Below are 20,806 nucleotides of genomic sequence, written 5' to 3'. Positions count from 1 at the left end.
TATAGTACGAATGACTATTTGGTGTGACTATAATTCTCGATAAAATATTTTTAGTGATGACAGAATTAGGTCTGTTTATCTGCCCACAATTTTTCGGTTGATTGACATCTTAATATAACTTTGTTGCATTATCAATGCCAAATCATGTCAACAGTTACAAGGAAATGTAATATGATTTATCATATCCAAATGCATAGTAACGTATACTAAACTTTACGGTTACAGCTGTAAATATGATGATCACTTTGTACCCATAACATTATTTTTTGGCTATAGTAAATTATGGGTTTCTAATCATGTTTACTAGAGTCCCCAACTATTTTAGTTTTTTAACTTACTGGAAAATGGGTTTTTTAACCGTAACTGGAAAATCTGATATAAGTTGTTATTTTTTTATTTTTTTTTGGATAAAGTCACCGGTACGCACAAGTAACACTATCCAAAAGAAAAAAAAAATTTAACTTATCACCATTGAACTACAAAAGAGATAAAAAAAAATTTAGTAAACCAAAGAAACAAATAAAGTCTTGATAACAATAACCACATCAAATGTTTCCTCGCAGTTAATTTTCTCAGTTTGAATTCCAACAATATTGAAAACGGTATTGCAACGAACGCGAATCTCATTATACAATTTTCCGATAACCATGACAAATAAAGTTTTTCTCAGTGAACACTTATTAAGTCCGGTTCAACGGACGATCTATGAACATTCGTTGTTGATCGGGCGTTGACGTGGAACATTTTTGATCTAAAATCAAACTTCCCATATTACAGTCACGACCGCATTTGCGGTATTTGCGTTTAATCCTGCGGTGCACAAACGCTTCAGCGGGGGTTCCGCAGCCCTTCTTCTTTTGCGGCGGTGATCGGTGTATGGGTTCGTATCGCGTATCCCGGTGCTGCGCAGTCGAATGGACCTCGGCGCTGCAGGGATGCTGGGAAGGAAGGCTGATCTGGTCGCCGCGCCGCCTCCGCTCTGCACGTGAGTGTAACGACACGGGATCCGGAGTCCTAGTATACGGACACACGCTCTCCTCTCCTCTCCTCTACTCTTCTCTCTTCGTCTCTCCTCTCTACTCTGAGAAGAGCATAAAGAAGATCCCCGCAGGATTAACCTGCATCTGATTAGACCCCGAGGTCGGCTCCGCTCGCCAGCAACATTCAGGTCTTTGTACCGGCGGGTACGGTTAGTCCAGAGGCTGGCTCTACACACTTATATACCTCTGCATCACCGGACGAAAATAATGCTCCACAGCCAGTCTCTGATCGCCCGTGTGTAACTTGATATATTACGCTAAGGATCGTGTATGTAGCTATATACCTCCATAAAGGTACATACGTGTGTTCGCGGGATAAGCAGTGTACACCCAGCGCTGCCCCTTGCTTCAATTGTTTTTCACTTTTTTTCATTTTTACTCTTTTTATTCCTCGGCGAGGATCATTTTTTACGTCGAACTGGTCTGGGATCATTTTCCATAGAGGGAACCAGCTTCGGAATGGAACATCGCTAGACCGGTACGGAAGATTATTCGCATGCATTGGAAACCAAGATATACGGATCAACGGTTGTTATAAGCGTTTATTTCGCAAGCAACGAAGTGCCTTTGGGATACTCTGCAAGAACAAACTCAAAGTTGTATTGAAAACTGTGTTTTAATATTGGCCATTTCAAAGTACACGGACGTTAAGTTATCATTTCAATACCTGGACAGTAAAGTAGGTAAACTTTCACGGCGTAGTCAAAAAGCTTGCGAAATTTGTTTCATATTTTCGTAACTCAAAATACAAAAATACAAACGAAATTATGATTCAAAGTAAAAGGAGAGAACAGTTTGTGTCGAGGGTCTCAAGTATGACAGTGACGTTAAGATATCGAGAGAAATTGAATCTCTCGTTTTAAGATTATAACGATGACATCCGGTTACAGAATCTTGAGTGAAAATTGTGCTAATCAAGCATGATGCGGGATGCGAGATCAATTCTGGCAACTGCTAAATTTCAACAATCACGGTAAATTATATCCGACCGAGAGTGAAAACGATGATGATTTGAATTTCTATCGGTATAAGACAGTGCGAAACAGATGAGGATACACAAGTGCATCTGCACCGTGTATAGACGATTATAATGAAACGAGAGGCGGTGGGTTAAGGTATATTACGGAGGTCTACGACCACCTACGCGGTCTAGTAGAAAGCGTAGGTGACTTTTATACACCGCATATCGAGTGGTGTTGGTGCCTGTCGGTGGTCGCCGGGTGAAATGCACGTTGAAGTAACAGACACAGCTGAGGTAAATGTGCACCCAGGATACGGCGCTGTATCCTTACCTATCAGCATCTCGTACAGTGTATAAGATGCTGCTGCTGTAAGTCGTGGTTTTATTTTCACGTATAACGGGTCTTACCATACAGATAGAAACGACAATAGGATTTCTATCAATGTAATGCACACATACACACACAGTGGAAGTACTTAGCGTAAGCGCGATTCGCGGTGGAAGTTGAGAATTAGTTATGCGCAAGAATCTTGGGGTATAGTCGTCTTTTCTTTTCACATCAGATTTAATCATATCGTGATGAACGAGGTACCCGTAATGATCAGGTGTTTTTTTGACCACGCTGTTTCGACGCGCGAGATGATTTTACGACGACGTATATACAATACCTTGGAGCTTCTTCTCCGTCTCCCAGAACTTCTGGAGCTCCGTGAAATACTTGTCCAATATGAAAACCTTCGAGAGCCCTAAGGTCGCCATATCGGAGCAGTGCACTCCGCCCGACCGTTGACAAGGTGTCGATGTTCTCTTTCGGGTGACACGGGCTTTCAAAACACTCTCCTATTATCAGCTTCCGTACTGCCGGCACATTCTCCACCGCACTCGCACATGACGATCGACGAACGACTGATGAACCGATTACGCGAACACACTGCGGCTTCAACGGAGCCAATGCCAACGCTAGTTTTCACCTTTCCACGAAAGCCTCAACCGGTCGCAGAACCGATTTACATCCTCATACCGTCCAAGGATGCTGGTAGCCAGTTTGATCCGTCAACCGCTTTGTTCGTGACTGACACTCGAATCAAGGTGAGAGCACTGTAGATTGCGAGACAAAATTCTTATCACTCGAAATCAGCCGGCACCTTAACGAAACCGGTTCAACTCGCGACCGCGAATGGTACGTTGTAGATTTGCCGAACCAGTACCAGCGAAAGGGAAAATGACCCTGAGACGAGGAGGGTTAAATCGAAAGCGGAAAACTCTGAGACTCTGCTTATACACCTAGCACCAAGTTTGAGCGACCGCGCTCAACTGCCGGGCTTCATTGTTGCCCGCTCTGCGAAGAGCTGGGAGCCCTGCTAGTGCCCTATCTCTTCCACGCCTTGTTCGTCATAACTTTGTTGTGAGGCGCACCTGAGCCTCGGGCCGGTTCCACCTCTTCCTTACGACAGCAGGAGTTAGCGGGAACAGGTCTTAACCGCGTCGCTGTGTGTGACCGAGAGCCGGTCCTACCCTGGGGGCAGTGGCATGGATGGTGGTGGGAGGAGGGGGGACCAAGAGAAAGAGGGAGAGGTCTCTCACCGAAGCGGTCCACTCGCCATCGAGATGCTGCACCGGGTATACTATAGTTTCAGGACCCTGGAAATCGGCCGTTTCATCGTCAGATTCTGTGATGATCGGTTGAGAATATCCCCCTCTTCCCTCCTGTCCTTCGCGCAGTAAAGGACACCCCTCCGATGGCAGCAAGTGTGTAATTAATTATTGCTTCTTATACGTGGTTCTAATTATATAATCCAACTTTGCGGTATCGACACACACGTGTTTTCGTGGATCTCATACACGCGTCGTACGAGCAACGGTGGCCACATTTTATGACCCGCATGCGGGATTTACTTTGTCATTTTTTTTTTTTTGTTTCATCCTCTCTTTATTTTATTCTTGTTTCTATACTTCGGTACAGTCGCGATTGTGAGCTTGACGCGATAATAAAATACCGATGGACTTGTTTATCTTCTTACTTTAGACAGTGCAAGGATTATTCTTCTCTGACCACGCGTCGATGTCTCTTATCACAGGGACGACGTGATCAGTTTTCTTTGCTGTTGGGACAGTTACGCTATTTTTGGTAAGACTGTTTAGCATCAAAAATTTGACTTTTTGGATAAACGAATACTCAGTTTACTTGGGCATTCGACGTGTACAATCATTCAGACATTGAACGCTCGTTCAAGTTTGTAATTGAAAATTGGAGATGAATCAGAAGCCAATTTATCAATACGTTAGTCTAATTGTTTATGTGTTTCAAGTTGATGAGTTTATTTGATTACCACAATTGTTAGAGTATCTGGAAAACGATTGATTCTCTCACGTCTTGTTCTACGTCAAAGTAAACTCAAATTTGACAATGCGTGTTGTTTTTCACGGATGAGACTTCTTACCAACATCCGAATGAGTAACTTGACCCAAACGCAGTGCATGTAACATTACAGTTGAAATCCTAGATTCTATACATGAAAAATAATTTTTCACACAAAATATCATCGTGGTTTGAAAGAATGATATTTTGTTCTGGCATGTCTATTTTGAGAATTCTACAACCGAGGTCTTCCCAGCCCAGCCATTCCTTAATTTCCTTCCGAGAACCGTAATTTTAAACTCTAGCCTCACAGGGCGAGCCGGGTGATTATGAACGGGTTGAGGGCACGGGCTTTGCAGGGAGGAATAAACGGGGGATCAAATGAAGTTGATATTCGTGGACCACAGATATAAAAGCGTGGTTGACGACCCCGCATCGCAGCGTGTGTATAAGTCTCCTTGCGGGCTGGATCAGCCGCCAAGGACAAGCGGAGAGCCGAGTTGAACGGTGCGAGATCGCGGGTGCCCTCCTCTACCTTATACCGTCTACGGTTAATGGAAAATGAGAGAGACCGAGAGAGCGTGTTTTGTTTACGACGCGGAGGGACGCCGCCACCGCCATCTTGGATTCCTCGCGAGGCCTTACATCAAAATTATAAGGCGGGACGCGCGCCTCGGGACACGACATGCTGGACCCCCGGTTATACTCGTCCCTCGACGAATTTTACGCCCCCTGCACCAGCTCCTCGTGGGACCCGCTCACCTGCGCGTTAGCGCGATGCTAGAATCCGCGCGAGCTTGGCCTGAGCGCCGACTAACCGGTGAGGAATTTCGATCCGGCCGATCTGTATCTGAACGACGGTTGAATGGGACGCGCGGATGGTAAACGAGAAAAACGGGTGAACCAGGAGGGAATGCGCGACCCGCGATGACGAGTTTGAAAACAAAAGATGAATAAGAAATGGGTAAGCAAATGGAGAAAAAGAATTCTTTTATGGGACTGGCTCGATCCATTATATCGTTAGACACGTTATCCAGTCGGAATCTAATTCTATCCTGCAGCCTAACGACGTCGCCGCTCGTTCCGAAACAGGTTCTTGTCTCGTGTTCGCGGCTCTTCGACTCCTGACACCAGGACCCTCGCAGAGGCTAGGGTTCACCTCGCTTAACGTCGGTAAGGCAGAACCTCGATCTCGAAAGCCGATCTATACTCTCCCCGTCGATCCAGTACCATCTGAGTACTTGCTATGTATCGACGAACAGCAGAACTCCGAAATCTGGTCGGTACAAGCGATCCTGTATCTCATAGATCGGTACCAATTCGTTATCATTGGAGTAGTTGATCGATCACTTGAAAGACGATCGGCAACAAGATAATCGATGTGAAAACTTGATTGTAGCTATAAGATAAAGTGACTTAGATTTTTTTTGCAGGAGTACACGATATACTCAACGTTTTATGTAGTCAATCAATTTGAGTAACAAAACGGGGACGAGTATTGAACAATTGCAACAAACATTTGACGTAGTCCGCACGTTACTTTTGTACGGCGACCAAGGAGATATGATGATTCTCGTGATGAGAAGGAGTATGGATAAGGAGAGGAGGGTACCTACGTCAGTCGGAGCTAACAAGGTCTCTTTGAAAAAGTTAAAGACTGAGTGAGATAAAATGGAAGAGTTTGCTTCTGCGCGGTGCTTTGGCGGAGTTAGCGGTGCAGAGGGGTCCTGGACCCCTCGAGGCGCATCAGAAATGTGGGCCTTGCTGGGCAAAAACGCATTGGCGTGGTGTGTCACCGAGTGACGGATGGTCGAGGGAAACGGCAGGCCAGGCCGCACGGCCGTAAGCCGAAACCCGGGATTCTCGATTCGGGAACCAACTCTACTTTTTGCTGTACTCCTTCTGGCTGCTTTGTAACTTCCCGTAACCAGTCGATGCCACTAACGGAATTGGAGGCAAATCGTTCAGGAAGCGGGCTGGCCCGAATCGCTTTAACGAGGAGATTTCCCAGGGGAGAAAAACTACCACTTGACAAGAAAAAGGCTCACTGTTAATTTGCATTTTTCCGATCAATTCCTCCGCCAATCAAATCTCCGTATTCTTTCACAGAATTAGACGGCTGCTGCAAGACTGGCTAACGTTACGAAGAGGTCGAAACAACTCAGTCAGGATGGCTTCCAAGAAGTCATACCCATTTAATAAAAAGCTGCCTACAAGAGCTCAATTTTTTGATGATTGTCTTCACTGTGAAGCAGAATCGTCAGACTCTCTCACTAATCAACTTCTTGAATCCTTTATTAAAACAGATACCAGCTGCGAAACTGACGAAGAGCTGATCATGGAGAGGACAAAACAATCCAGCCAGCAGAGTTCCCAAGAGATCATACCCACTCATTGTCAGTGAAATGATGAAATTTTAGGTGATCGCTCCAAGAGTTTCTTCGCTGAGAAGAAGAAACAAGAACAACCGTCTGACCGAGGAAGGAATGGACGACGAATTGATCCTCCGGATTCCGATTGTACAAAAAATCGTGGATGTGACTGACCCTGGAGCAGGAACCTCGGATTCTAATTACGAGAGTCGTGCATAATCCTGATCGGGTTGTTGGGATCTGATTAGAGTTGCAAAATCAGAAGGGCGAGTCCCGGCCTGAGGAGAGTTCTTAGGAAGCTTCTGGATAGTTTGGCGTGCATGCAGGCCATAACCCAGGATTTAAGATAACTGACAAGAAGAGCCAATTGGTAACCTGCGGATTCCAATTACGAGGTGGACAGTGACAACCGGGCAAAGCAAACGACGACTACCGATCGGTCCCTTGACTCGACTCGGTGACATGGATCCAGCAGCAGAAGTTGCAGCCAACTGTCAATTGAGAAAAGCGCAGTGGACTGAGGCAATTGATGGAGAGGAGAGCCACCAGCTTTATGTCCCGCTGCAGAACAGCGAATCTGACCATCCGAAGAGCGGCTAAATGATTGTTAAGAAGGCTGCATACAGCTGCACTGCCGAAGCGCGGTGTTGAAGTCGATCACGTTTCTCTCCCGCCGACTGTTTCCACCTCCTCCTTTATACATCCTTCTATCAGATTATCGACCATGGACTACGCCTGTTAACCCGGCGCTCGTAACGAAGCGAACGTTTTCTCCGGTTCCTTTTTTTCCCCCATGCACGCCGGTCGGGTTTATTTTTCGATTAATCCAAGAGCCGTCGAACCAGCCCAAGCCTTTGACTTGCTACCCGGAATTTCTCGCTCTCTGAATAGAACGAAAGACTGCTGCACGCGGCTTAGAGTGCCACCGATGATGATGGATGCGAGGTCGAACCTCCACTGTGCAGGTCGCATCTCCCAGACACTGTGCGAATCGCCTCAAGAACCAACCGAGCGTGCACAGTAGGCATTGTTCTTGGTCCCGAGGAACGAGGATAACAAACCAAGATCAGAGACAATCGTAACGAGGTGTGCCATCCACCGCTTCACCGTGGACCCAATCCAAATTCCGGTTCAGACATCGGTGCGGCGGTAGTCGCGTCTCTGGATCCGCACTTCTGATCCAGGCATTTTCTGCTCCTCCCGATTCGAATCCACTTGCCTTATACCCGTTCTCCACTTTCGCCTGTCTCGCTGTTATCATGCGTTATTCAAGAATACCTGGACGACACAAGTCCGTGAAAAACCCGTCAATGCTCACTCGATGGCCGCAAAGTTGTCAGTAGCTCGCGGTGTTGTCTTCCAGGTCAGGGCACAGACAGTCGGACACCTGAGACCGGTTGGAAAACGATATTGAGATATCGTGGGAACCTTTGAAATCTCGTCTGGGCTCATGATATTTAAAGACATTACTGGAAATCTTGTTATGAAGTTTCAAATTACTTGATAAAGCGCGGGTGAGAAATAAGAAAATAGTAATTTGGCGTCGAAACTTTACTCGAAGAGCTGACTGGTGTTTGGAAAAATGCGGTGTGCACTTTTGTATACTATAATTTGGCTTCAATTTAACACTGTATTTGTATTCCTACACTACGGTAGTTCGTTTTGGTAAATTTTTTAACGTGTACGTCGTTCGAAATGCAGAAAATCTCGTGACAAGATTGAATATGGGTTTTGGTTCCCCGAAGTAGGAAGTAGGTTGCTCTGCATCGTTATACCTACGTCATATGCGGGGATAAAAAATGTTGTCCGATCACAATGTGGGACGTCGTGTGTCACAAATTCGTCGCGGTAGAGGTTTTTCACCCAGCATCGGCATGAACTTTCACGAGAATTGAAAAGAGTAAGAATCAGAAGAAAAAGGGATCCTTCCTATGAAAGATGAGTGCTCAGATTGTGGTTACCACAAAAATCTGTACAGGAATGCTAACGCCGCATCAGCTAGTCAGGGCATTGACTTTTTACATAAAATCACACGATAACAATAAAATTTCTCCGTCTCGCATGCTTCACTCTCACACGGATCGAATTTCACAAGATTACCTTTACGTGCATTACGAAATGAAGCTGGAATTCGACGTCTTAATTATATCAAGTGTAACAAAAATTGAAAAGAATGAATAAAGGAAATACATGAGAATATTTAGAAGAAATTAGGAAAGTTAATAACAAAACGATTGTTATATTTACCAGAAAACACGAACACAGCCTTTCAAAGTGCCGACTGTTATGGAAGGGCCGGGAGGAGAAATACGAAGAAATCCTACCGCCGTGAAGAAAAAGCAGCTATAAGGTGCGCGAAGATAAGCTAATGCCTCTCGCCGCATTTCAACTTAGCATTAGTGCGCCGGTTTGTTACCATACACCACACCGGCTTTGGCTTAAGTGTTAGGAAGAAAACCGCCTTATCTCAGAACCGATACGTCGAATACGACCCAAGTAATTACCGAAAGTATTCCCTTCCCTGCCCCCGTCGTTTTGAGGAAGAGGGAAATTCGGGGGACGGTGGTTAATATATTTACCCAACTCGCAAAGTATTTAACGTTTTTGCTACGCAAAAAACTCTCCTCATTGTGGATATTCAGGGGAGTTAAGGTAGTTTGATCTGGCAAATGATTTTCCGATTGTATTTGGGCTCCGTAATATTCCCGAGTCGATAATTGGACCAGTGAAGAAAAAAGCTCCGATGCTTCCGCTTCTTATCTCGTTGGTTGTTTAAGAAGTTTCGCATTTTCTTTAACAATTTATCTGACGTACAGTCTGGTTCAAAAGATTCGTCAAATTTTGTTGGAATATCGTATCATCTTCTTGATAAGAAAAAACATGGTAAATTGCGAATTTCAACTACTAAAACATAATGATTTCGACAACTTGAAGGAAATCATATTATTGCATGATTATCAACCTGCAGAAGGTTTACTAATTATCCAATTTCGTGAATTCGTTGCTATTCTTTTTTTTTGTTCCAAATGAATCCCGTACGAGTTGGCAGATTATCATGACTATGAAGTGTTCGTTAATTAACACAGGGGAAATTATTTATTAAACCGTGTGATAATCAAATTAATATGTATTTTTTGCATCGACTGATTGTGAGAAGCGAAAGCAAAAGTTTCAGTGACGGTGTATACCAAATTGAGTTGGAAACAATATGAGCAATAAATGAATAATTTGTCAAACAAGACACACGTTTGACGATTCAGAATCGTAGAATAATATTTAGTTGATTTTCAAATTTAGTGATAGTGGATTGTTTCCAGTCATGGTTTGTGATTTTGTCATTTTCTTTTCTGCCTCAGGGAAATATCGTTTCGGTTTTAACTAAACTAAATCAGTTTTAGTTTCACTGGTAAAACTCTCACGAGATCATTTTCTCCGTTCGACACTTTTTCGTCTCAGCTGCATGTTTAAAACATACTTTAAATAAAGTAAAGAAGCTTGGTGGGATAAAAGAAAAAAAAAAAAACAATCGGTATATTTTCCTTTGCCGGTTTACTTTTAAAGCTTGAAGAAGTTTATACCCTTAAAATTTTGTTTTTTCGTGTAGAACTCTGCTTCAACTTTCCAGACACAGAGGGAAAAAAAATTATCTAAGAAAAAGTGAAATAAAGAGAGCAAAGATAAACTGAGGTTTTTCTATAATATGTATATATGTACAAGGTTTTTGCGAATAAGTTGCTTCGAAGTTTAACGAACGTTAAAGGGAAAGCGGAAGCTTTTTGCAAAAAAAGATGAATACATTTTTCTCGCACGCAGACGACGAGAGAGAGAGAGAGAGAGAGAGATACAGGAAAAACAGAACTGAATTGCAGAAATTATACCGGCAAACGAGCATACACAACAAAGCCCACATAACCCGGCGGTTTGTATTGTAGATTTGGCGGGGAATATACGCAAAGCGCGGCGGCGAATTCGCAATTCAAAAATTATATTTTCCGTTCGATGAATAATTTAATATATCCCCGTTTGTTATGCAAATACATATAGTCCTCCAGTTTGCGTGGTGGTTTGTAATTTGAAAACGTGCGAGCGGTACGCTACCATATTGCATGATTGATCGTCCTTCGGTTACCCGAAATCATTTTTCCTACACCCCTCAGACTCTACAGTTATACCGAGCTATTTACGTGGCACGTGTCGTTTCATTCTCCCATTCATTGTGCTGACGTTGTTTCTAGAAAAAAAAAGAAATTTTGCGACTAATACGTATTCTAACCAATTTCAAATCCAAAGTTACCGATCATTTTAATTTTATTTTTGTACTAGGTTGGATTTTCATTTTCTTGATATTTTTTTATCACAGCAGTTGGAGAACAGATTCGATCGAGTATTTAAAAAATGTATTCCTCAATTGCATGTTTCTGTGGTTGAATTTCAATTAGCAATACGCGATTGCGTGATACAAATTCGGCTATGAAGAATGAATGGGACACCTAGAAGATGGGTATTCGGATATTTCAATGAAAAATTCGAGACCACGATGATCAGTGAAGTAATAATTAGCGAGACCGAATAAGATTAATACCTTGAACAGCCTTTAAGACGAGCTGTTTGTACAAGTTAACTAATCAGCTGAGAAAAACCATCTAAATCGGACATACGATGTACGTTTAAACTGTTTATCCCGACGTTTTTCGAGAAGACAAAACGTCTTCTCCAGAGTTTTTAGTCATTAATTAGTAAACGAGATGAATGGTAACATTGACACAATCAGTATCAGGGTCAAATTCTCTCGACGACGTTTTCCGTATTTCCTTAATTAACCGTTTTTCAAATACCTACCAAACCTCCGGCCATTCGGTGGCGTACGAAAAACGTTGACGCAATAAGAGAGAAACGGTCGCGCAGAAGAGTGTGAAAATAAAGACCAATCATTCGCGAATAAATGCATGTGCACGCATATACATGTAATTACACCCGTGTACACGAACATGTCTATATACCTACGTATCCGCAGAGTTTCGACAGGTTTGAGCGTGGAGAGCGAGGAGAGGGAGAAAGAGAGAGAGAGAGAGAGAGAGAGAGACAGGAGGCAGAGATACCCTTCACAAATTCGCAGTATGCAAATGTATGTAAAGCGGTTGGATACCGTGTTATCCACGGCAGGGAACATAGGGGTTCGGGGGAAGAGGGTCCAAGAATAGTGCCGAAGGTTTGTTCGTAAACAGGGCGCGCAGTATTTCAGCGCTGGTTATACAAGGTATAAAATTATCATAGTAGATACCTAATTGTTAATTACACTGGCATTGTTAGCGCGGAGAACAATCGCGAGGAGAAGAAGGGCGGGGAGTAGCAGAGTAATTGCTACATATACACAGCTTCAAACTCTGCAATTTTCTTACTCATTCTTCGAGACTGATTAGAGAATTAGATAATACCGGGACTGATTGCATAATTCTACTTCGCTGGCTTGGCGCCCCGGGATGAATTGCTGGATGAAGAAGTGAGAGGAGGAAAGAGGGACGGGGAAGGTGTCGAAGAAAATCAAAATATTAGATAAAAAAAAAATACAGGCGTACGAAATTTTGCGAATAACTTGAAATAAACTGAATTCACGTTGGAATCGCAGACGTAACGTAAACGATTCAAAGATTTGGCTTAGAAGGCTGTACTGTACATTAAAAGAAGTAGTCGAACGAAATTGAAAAAAAAAAATAAAAAATTGGTAGGAAAAAATCGAACGACAATGGCACCATTCTTAAATTAACAATGACCAAATTTCTCATATGATTGAACCTGCGGTTCTATTTTTTCTCTCTAGTGGTAAGAGATTCTTTAAATCAAGTACAACTTGAGTTCAACTTTCCGTACCTTGATTTTATTATTTCTCTGTATGACTGATTTTTCCTATGAACCAAGCCACTTGTGTATCCTGTAATTTCAGTTATAACTAATTATGAGAAAACCGGCTAGCAACACGACATATTCGAAAAGTAATGTAACCATTCCACAACATTTTTTAAACAATGTTACAGAATTAAATTATGTGATCCAAAGCATTGTTTTGAATGTACAGAAAACTCAGAAAGAAGTTTACTATTTGAAGAGGTTGGTTGGTCAAATATTCGTTCTTTTACATAATTTTGTCGCGAAACATTCCTGCACTGACAAGGAGTAAGCCGCGAAGATTTCTATGGAAATAGATGAATATAACATACTGAGATTATTAACAAAGGCTTATCTAACGCAACGATTTGATTTGAGTCACTTAAAAATTGTTAAAAATCGGGCAGATTCGTTCAATTTTACTCGACGATGACTGATGTTATTCAGAAAGCCATTTACTACAAAGCCAAATAAACAGATTTTCAATTTTTTATTCCTCACTGGTCAATAAAATATCGTCAGTTCTGAATCATAATTAATACCGGTGCAATGCTATAAAATTAAACATCCAACGATGTGGAGATGATAATAAAAAAAATGTTTCAGCGAACTTATAGAAAATATTCTTCTGATTAAAATGAACCACCCTGAACTAAATCAATCGAATCTACTAATTTTCAACGATCATTCTAAAGCAATTTAAATCGAATCAACCCTATAACCAAGATTTAGTTATTCATCTCTTTCTTTTTCGCTTGAGCGTATTTAAAAAAAAAAAATGTTCTCCGCTAACGGGCATATTAATTCATCGAACAGTCAATGTACGTACGAGTACCTGCCCCATAATATAATTAATAAAAGGTATTGCAAATTGATCAACCAACATCCTCAAACCGAGGGCTCAAAGCGTTGAAAAATGCATAATTGGCCTTCGAGGAAAAGAATGTATATGTATATAGATTCCGTTCTTGAATATATTCCCCTTTTTTATTTATTTCCGTTTTTGCCCCTACCATCTTTTATAAATTTTATTTAATTTTTTGTTTTTTTAACAAAAAAGTTTTTATTTTTTCTGCACGAACCATCCCTCGTTCCGCTAGCGAACGACACGCTCACCGCACACGTCCTTACGCCGCATGGAGAAAGAGAGAGAGAAAGAGAGAGAGAGAGAGAGCGAGGGTGAGAGGGGAGGAGAGGGGGACGACGGCGCGGCTGCAAGGTGTACATACGTGCAAAAGTGATTTATGCGTTCACGCGTGTTTCGACGAATGTTTTTCACCTGGTGAACTGCTGCCATGCGCCGATGCAGTTGGCAGCTCGTTCTGACCACCTTTTTACTCCCGCACTCTACAGACGCTACGGAGTACTAATGAGTAATGGGCTCATTGTCAGGCCTCTCACCAGGCTCTGCGACCGCTTCACACTTCCCTCCACAAATATTATTCAATCGAATAAGAAAGAATCGATTAACAGTAGTTAGCTGGTAGGAACGGTGATTAAATTGTACGGATGAAAAAAAATTTCTACAAAATCATTGCCGAGTATAACTTTCAAGAGTTGTGCTTTAACTCAAAAACGAACTTTCTTGATATCACAAAATTACGTTGCAATATACTTTTAAAATATCTACCTAAGGTAAAAGCTGATCAACAGAAATTTTTTGAACTAATTTTCTCCATCTTCGTGTTTCATGGATTAAACCGGTATATTTACTTTAATTAACGAACAAATTTCATTTATACTCGGGAAATTTTTCTCCATTATATTACCAAAACTTCGTAATGATATTGAAACAACGAATCAACAGAAATTTTACAAAGAGTTTTTGATAATCTTTAACAGGAGCAAATCAATATGAATTTTGTGCCTGACAAACTAATTTTATTTCTACACAAACAAAATTTACCTTTCTCGAATCAATTTTTTTATCCATTCGTGTAACTTGAATAAATATTTCTTCTTAAAGTGGCGAACATTGGAAAAAATGTACGCGTACCTAGTTATTTCAACAATTTGTACGTAAAGCTTGGGTTTTTGTGTGTTCGTACATGAAACGTTTTATGGAATGGCGTTCAACCCCCGTTGCACAGCTGACGTAATTTGTCTTCATCTTCAGGTTATGGTTCATTCCGCCTCCATGAAGGCTCGAGTTGTTAGCGCGTGATTAGATTTTCTTCGGTTTAAAACGCGTAATTCACGCAACAACGTCAGCTGTTTTGAAATATCGGTGAAAATCCTGCACGATTATTCGTTGCGAATGATTCAAGGATCGTTCATAAAACGGTAGGTTAATATGTTCGAAACTGTTTCCAACAAAAGTAAAGAATATCTTTCAAACCCGGAGTTCGATATTTGAAACAATTGAAAAAAAAGCTTGAAAAAAATGCAATCGCCAATTTTATGTACGCGTGTAGTATTTATATATATATATTTTTTTCTCATTGAAGAATCAAGTTCAGCGGTAAAAATCTCCAGAATGTAATTATCGGACTCTGTCCGAAGCATCGAGGATTAAATAAACATCGTTCTGATTTCGTATGCGTGTTACAATATCGCGGAAAGATACATGTTCTAGGAATTGGCTAGAAGAAGCACAAATGTCAGGTTGAAAAGACGGCCGCTTACAGAAGTGCGGAATAGCAATAGTGGATAAAAGTAACGAAGCGTCGAGATAAAAAGGTGAAGAAGGAACTGAAAGGTTTTCGAGACGGCAAAAAGGAGAGATCGCATCACCCTTTTCAGCCCCGTCTCTTATTTCTATCGCAATCTTCCATCCTTACGCCCGCATCAGATCCGTTACCGGCAACCGAATACTTTTCATAAAGGTAATTCGTTATTTCCGTAATTACGAGGCATGCAACCTGCATGGCAGGACGTCATGCTGCCGCTATTATCGTGTCTATCGTCGTTAATTAAGTTTCTGTTGATTTATTGTACGACGCTCGGTCTCTTTTACAAAAAGCTCTTCCTAGTCTCCCGATCAGCCGCCGCAATGATGCACCGCTCTGATTATTCCGTCCAGAGATCCGGCAACGATCCGCCTATAAATACGTAGTTATATCGCTCGCTCGCTGTGAACTTTGCTATCGATTTTTCTGTCTGCAATTCAAGCATAGGTACGTGTCCACGCAACTGCGAATAAAAAAAAGAGAATTTATCTCATCGTTTTATTGTCGCATAACTTACTCGCAGTATATTCTACATTCATTGTACTGCTAAGAAACGGACAGGGAGGAAAATGTGTAAAAAGATCCTACTTGAATGTTGTAATTACTTTGTAATTGGAAGAAAATTGATAGCAGTTACACTGGAGCTATGGAAAAAAAAAGATGACAAGTTTATGTACTTCCACGAAGGAAAACTGCGACGGTCTGTATTTGTTGGAATATTCCTTGAAGAGAAATTGATTGTTAGGGGTTTATCGGTAGAGGTGATAAAAAAGTTTCAATTGGAGTACGGAGTATAAAGGTAAAAATAAAATTGAACAATTTTTTGCAGCGTCTCGTTAATACGTTAAAAACCATGTTCTTACCTTACCTTCGTGGAGAAATATTTTATTTACTGTACAGTTATACTACGGCAGTTACAGTACAATGAGTATTGTTACAAAAACGTTTTTAACGTTATTGAAATGACCACGAAAATGTGTTGGAAATAATATTTTCACTCGATTATAGTTGTTAACATTTTATCGTAACTGCAGCACTTTACTAATATTTTCGTAGTTAAATTTAATTATTGCAATAGTTGGAGGAAAATATAGCAAATAAAAAGTCGTTTCGGTTTTATCCCCAGAATCTATGATTTCCGGTTACAGTGGAAAATAAAACATGACGGGATTGCGTAGCACTGATAGACAAAATTACAATTAATTAATAGCAAATTACATTCGTAATACGCAATTGAGAGAACAATAAAATACAGATTGAATTTATGAATTGGAAGTATCGACATAAAGCGCAGATTGCATTTTGTATTTTGTAATTGAGATGAAATAAGATACAAATTAGATCGCGTTCTGTAATTACAAAAAAAAATAAATACAAATCAAACGCAATTTGCAATGTAAATGTAATCAATTCCAAATCGCATAACGACTAAACACTTTTCTCAGCGTTTTCAGCGCCGCGTTATAGAGAAAATCAATATCGTAAATCCGCGCGTGTCAGTATTTGAAAAAAGCATAAAAAAAAAAGTAAAAACAAGACAAAAGCATTAAAATCCCGGTTCAACTCACCGGAGGTGTGTTTGGAGGACGCGGTCGATCTCTGGAGCAGCCAGGATTGGAGGGCGAGTCGCTCTCTGTGCCGGCAGAAGAATTCGGGCCGGATGTTGTGGCGCTTGAGGAAGTCGTCGCACCGCTTCAGATCCGCGAGAGCTCTCGCGGCGTCGACGACGTCGTCGTTATCCTCGAGGGAATCGGCGTTCCCATTGCTGGCCGAGGAGCTTCGCCTCGAAGCTGAACGCTCCTCGTAAGTCTCGTCCGGCAGAAGCATCATCCCCGAGTTGATGATCCCGTTGAAACCGACCCTCGAACGATCGACTTGGTGCCCCGCAGTTGACGCCTGCAGCATGTCATGCAGGAGCACAAAGTGTTTCAGCATCGCATCGCTTCGCGTTATTCCATTGCGGGCGCCTCGGTCGCGTCCAAAGCACATATCGCGTCCGGTGAAGTGTGCCGCTACACCCAGGTGATCGTGCAATCTCCCGATGGATGACCCAGCCTCCCAACTTCCGGGTCTTTTGATCCGCCGGACGTCCTAAGGAGCAGCGTCATTGTTGTACTGGAGATAAAATTTTTATGGGTTTTTTTGCAGGATTTTGGAAATTTATATTACACTGAGAGAAATTTTTCGTTCCGGTTACCCGATCGGTTCTTAACTATTTTTACTTTTTACCACAATCGAAAAATATAGTTCTAGGTAGAAAATGAAAATTAGTTTTCCAGCTGTTACCGGAAAGTCTGGTATCCGTTACTATTCTTTCTCGTTACGATCACCGTTACTATATTTTCTTGTAACTGATGCGAAAATTTAACGCTTTTGCAACAATAAATTGACGTCAAAGCCTTGTTTAACTAAAGAAGTAGAGTAAACTGAACAAACTGATTTTCGTTGCGATTACCAAAAAAGTACCTCGTTTTCCGCAATTCCAACAATATTCAAACAGTTTTTTCAACGATTCCTGTTTTACTGAACTTTTCTAGTTACTGTAACAAATGAGATTTTTCTCAGTGTAGGAATCTAGAGTGATTCTATTCTCGATCGAAAGAAATTTTGTAGTGTTTTTTTTTTTTTCAAACTGTTATGTTGGTTCAATGGATTTTTATGGGGATGTTGTGGGATTGTATGGGAATTTCATGGAATTTTTGAATTGCCATGAGCTTCCGATTACTTCCGGGTGAAAAATGTGTTACATAAGGTGACCGAGATTAATACCCCGTGTAAAAATAATCTATACAAAAGTAACCCGTCATAAATAACCCCAAAAAAATAACCCATAACAATAGTAAACATAATCCGTAGCAAAAAAATTAACGTTAAATTAAATGAAATTAAATTAAATTTGAAATGTGATATAAACAATCAGTACAAATAATAATTATCAATAATATTTGATGTTCATGGCCTTTTATTTAGGATTGTAGAATGGATTATTTTTGTCGTGGATTAATTAATTTGATCCTGAGTTGTTTTTATCACGGGTTATTTTACTTTAAGTTTCTTTAGTTCGGGTCATTATTTCTTAGGTATTTGGTCCTAGTACCAATCTATAATATGCTCCTAAAGCCCTAAGCTCCTAAGTTTCTCTCAATGGTCTGTTGTTCAAATGCTCGAGTTGAAAAAAGTTTGGCCTAACCTGTACGTTCATCGGGATGGAAATACGACGGTATAAGTTATTGCCTTCTCTGGGCACAATATTCCAGGAACTACGTATATGCGGAGCTAAAACTAGTACACATTAATTAACAATAACATGGTACGTGGGAGACGCAGCGATTTTTCGTTAAAACATATTTCGCAACAAGGTCGACGGGATCGGCTTACTGTTACCAGACACGCAAACCGGAGTAATTAATAGTCTCAGTAGCCAATAACGTTCATTGTTGCCGATGCGTGCTGAGAGAAAGCAGAAAAAAAAAATGATGTTACGTTCTGCACTATAAAAACGATGTCTGTGAAAATTTGGTTTGATTTTGGTAATTTTTACTAGCAATCGAGAAGATTTCGTTTTCCGATAAATTGAATTTCTATGGGGTTTTTTTGAATTTTCATGGGGTTTTAAGAATTCTTATGGAATTCTTATGGGAATTTTATGGGGTTTCGAAAATTTTTATAGGTATGTGACTTCTGCAATGCGTGACATCCTTGTAGTATCGAAATTTAAAAATCGGAATTTTACAATGGCAATGTGAAACAAATAAGAAAAGTTTTTATATCGTTCTTGCTAATCCAAGGATAATATCCGGCTCTGCGCTTTTGCACAGGGATCGTAATGAGAGCGCGGACGTGAGTCGAGTTAGACAAAAGGATATATCTTTTGAATGAGCTGCTGGGAAGCGAGGGACGCCACCCACGGTGAATTACAATTGGTGATATCCTTGCTGACCGCGTACGTTAGCGTTGGTAGTGCATCACGACTCTGTTCAAGTAAGAAACGGTAGCTCGATCACGAGTCGAGAGTACAGCTATGCGATATCTGCACGTCTCAGCTGCTGCACGAAGTCGCCAAGAAATATCTCTTCGTGTTTGGACGATTTTTTAACGAGTCTAATTCCGGACACAATTATACTATGCGCGAGTATGCGAGTAAAGAAATTCGTAAACGCAGCCTTTAACTATGTTCTCAACCTCTGAGTTGACAGATAAATTTATGATGCGTACGAATTTCGCGTGAATGAAAAACAAGTCGTGAGATTAAAGTTCGTGAAAAGTTAAAAAAAAATTATCGCGAATAACCAAATCAGATATTTTCTACAAGTTGTTCAAACGCGGAACATCCGTTTATTTTGTATGTTCGGAAATTTATAGAAAGAAGAATTGGCAAATTTGGATAGAGACGAATGTCAGAAATTATACTGAAATACGAAAAGTATGGAAAAATTCAACTATGTGTGTCTGCTCTGTATTTTTTTGCCAGTAAAAAATAGAAAAAATCTCTAAGCAAAATTTTTTTTATCTAGCGTGCACAAAAGTTTTTCGCCAGTATCAAAAAACGCGCACTTCGCACAACCGGCGTGAAGCTGGGACGCCGTTTCAGTCCCTTGAGGCGGATCCTCTTCTTCTTGGCTTGGTAATGAATATCATTCAACCAATGGAACACCTACTTCCTACATTTTAAGAAATTGGAAAATATACGAGGTTAGGCGGCGTGGCGTCTCGGATGAATGAATGCAGTTTATCGACCGTGAAAGCGTCTAACTGCACCGCACCGGATTACGTGTTTTTGCAAAGTACGGTTTGTTAGTTGAAAATAAACATTTACATTGCATTAACCGTCCAACTACGACAAATACCGTTGACACGGTTATTCTGCAATTTCTTATAACTAATTTCCACTGACCGTTTCTAAAATTATTTTTGATCAGAGCCCATTTCTGTTGAAAATTTGCGATGAATCGATCAATCGTAGACTTTAATAAATTGTTTACCGAATCGATTCGAATTTTTTCGACCTTAATTTTAACACGTCAATTCTTCGTTGCCTATTTCAGAGTTGTCTAAACAAATACCGTGCGTTTGTCTCGTAAGAATTCTAGTCTACTTATCGATTTTTATTCTACACACCTGATATTGAAAACTTTCCGTTCTGGTAACTATTCAGAATGTTACGAGATAATTTCAGATATAAATTTTTGATCAGACCTTGGGCAAAATCATGTACGGTTGATTAAAAATTGTTATTGCCACAAATTGCTGACTGCAAGTCACCGATAAGAATGCCAGAAATTCGTGTTTCATTTGCGGGCGCGAGTCAACGATTAACAGCTGCGAATATCGGCGAATCCTAAGCATTGCAAAGCCGTGTTTTGCCGATTTCCACGCGCTCCAATATCGCAGGTGTGCATGGAACACAACGGATGTAAACCTCGTGTAGAAAATGTGCAACATTTCGAGTAACACTTAGGCGCCCTCTCGGTTCCCATGCATGTTATGGATTACACTATTCTTTACCTCGTACGTTCACGAGT

General features: G+C 41.0%; 1 protein-coding gene and 1 long non-coding RNA gene across 6 annotated transcripts in view; one reads left to right on the top strand and one right to left on the bottom strand.

The window, feature by feature from the left end:
* LOC124180513 (unconventional myosin-IXb) overlaps positions 1-20,806 on the bottom strand; it is a 48,922-nt gene that overhangs the window by 16,948 nt on the left and 11,168 nt on the right. For 2 of the 4 annotated variants that reach the window (XM_046566135.1, XM_046566136.1), the window contains exon 1: positions 2,670-3,301. In XM_046566135.1, the coding sequence (XP_046422091.1) occupies positions 2,670-2,760 (91 nt within the window). In that variant the 5' untranslated portion in view covers positions 2,761-3,301. Of the gene's footprint in view, positions 1-2,669; positions 3,302-16,852; positions 17,400-18,474; positions 18,522-20,806 lie in introns of those variants that run through there. The other 2 variants (XM_046566133.1, XM_046566134.1) reach the window with 2 other exon arrangements.
* The window catches only part of LOC124180538, a 35,072-nt gene that overhangs the window by 11,940 nt on the left and 2,326 nt on the right, over positions 1-20,806 (top strand). The gene's annotated exons all lie outside the window — the stretch shown is intronic.

This window comes from Neodiprion fabricii, chromosome 4, assembly GCF_021155785.1.
Source record: "Neodiprion fabricii isolate iyNeoFabr1 chromosome 4, iyNeoFabr1.1, whole genome shotgun sequence".
Taxonomy (NCBI): domain Eukaryota; kingdom Metazoa; phylum Arthropoda; class Insecta; order Hymenoptera; family Diprionidae; genus Neodiprion; species Neodiprion fabricii.
Note: the sequence above shows the minus strand (reverse complement) of the source record. Positions and strands in the feature narration are given on the sequence as shown.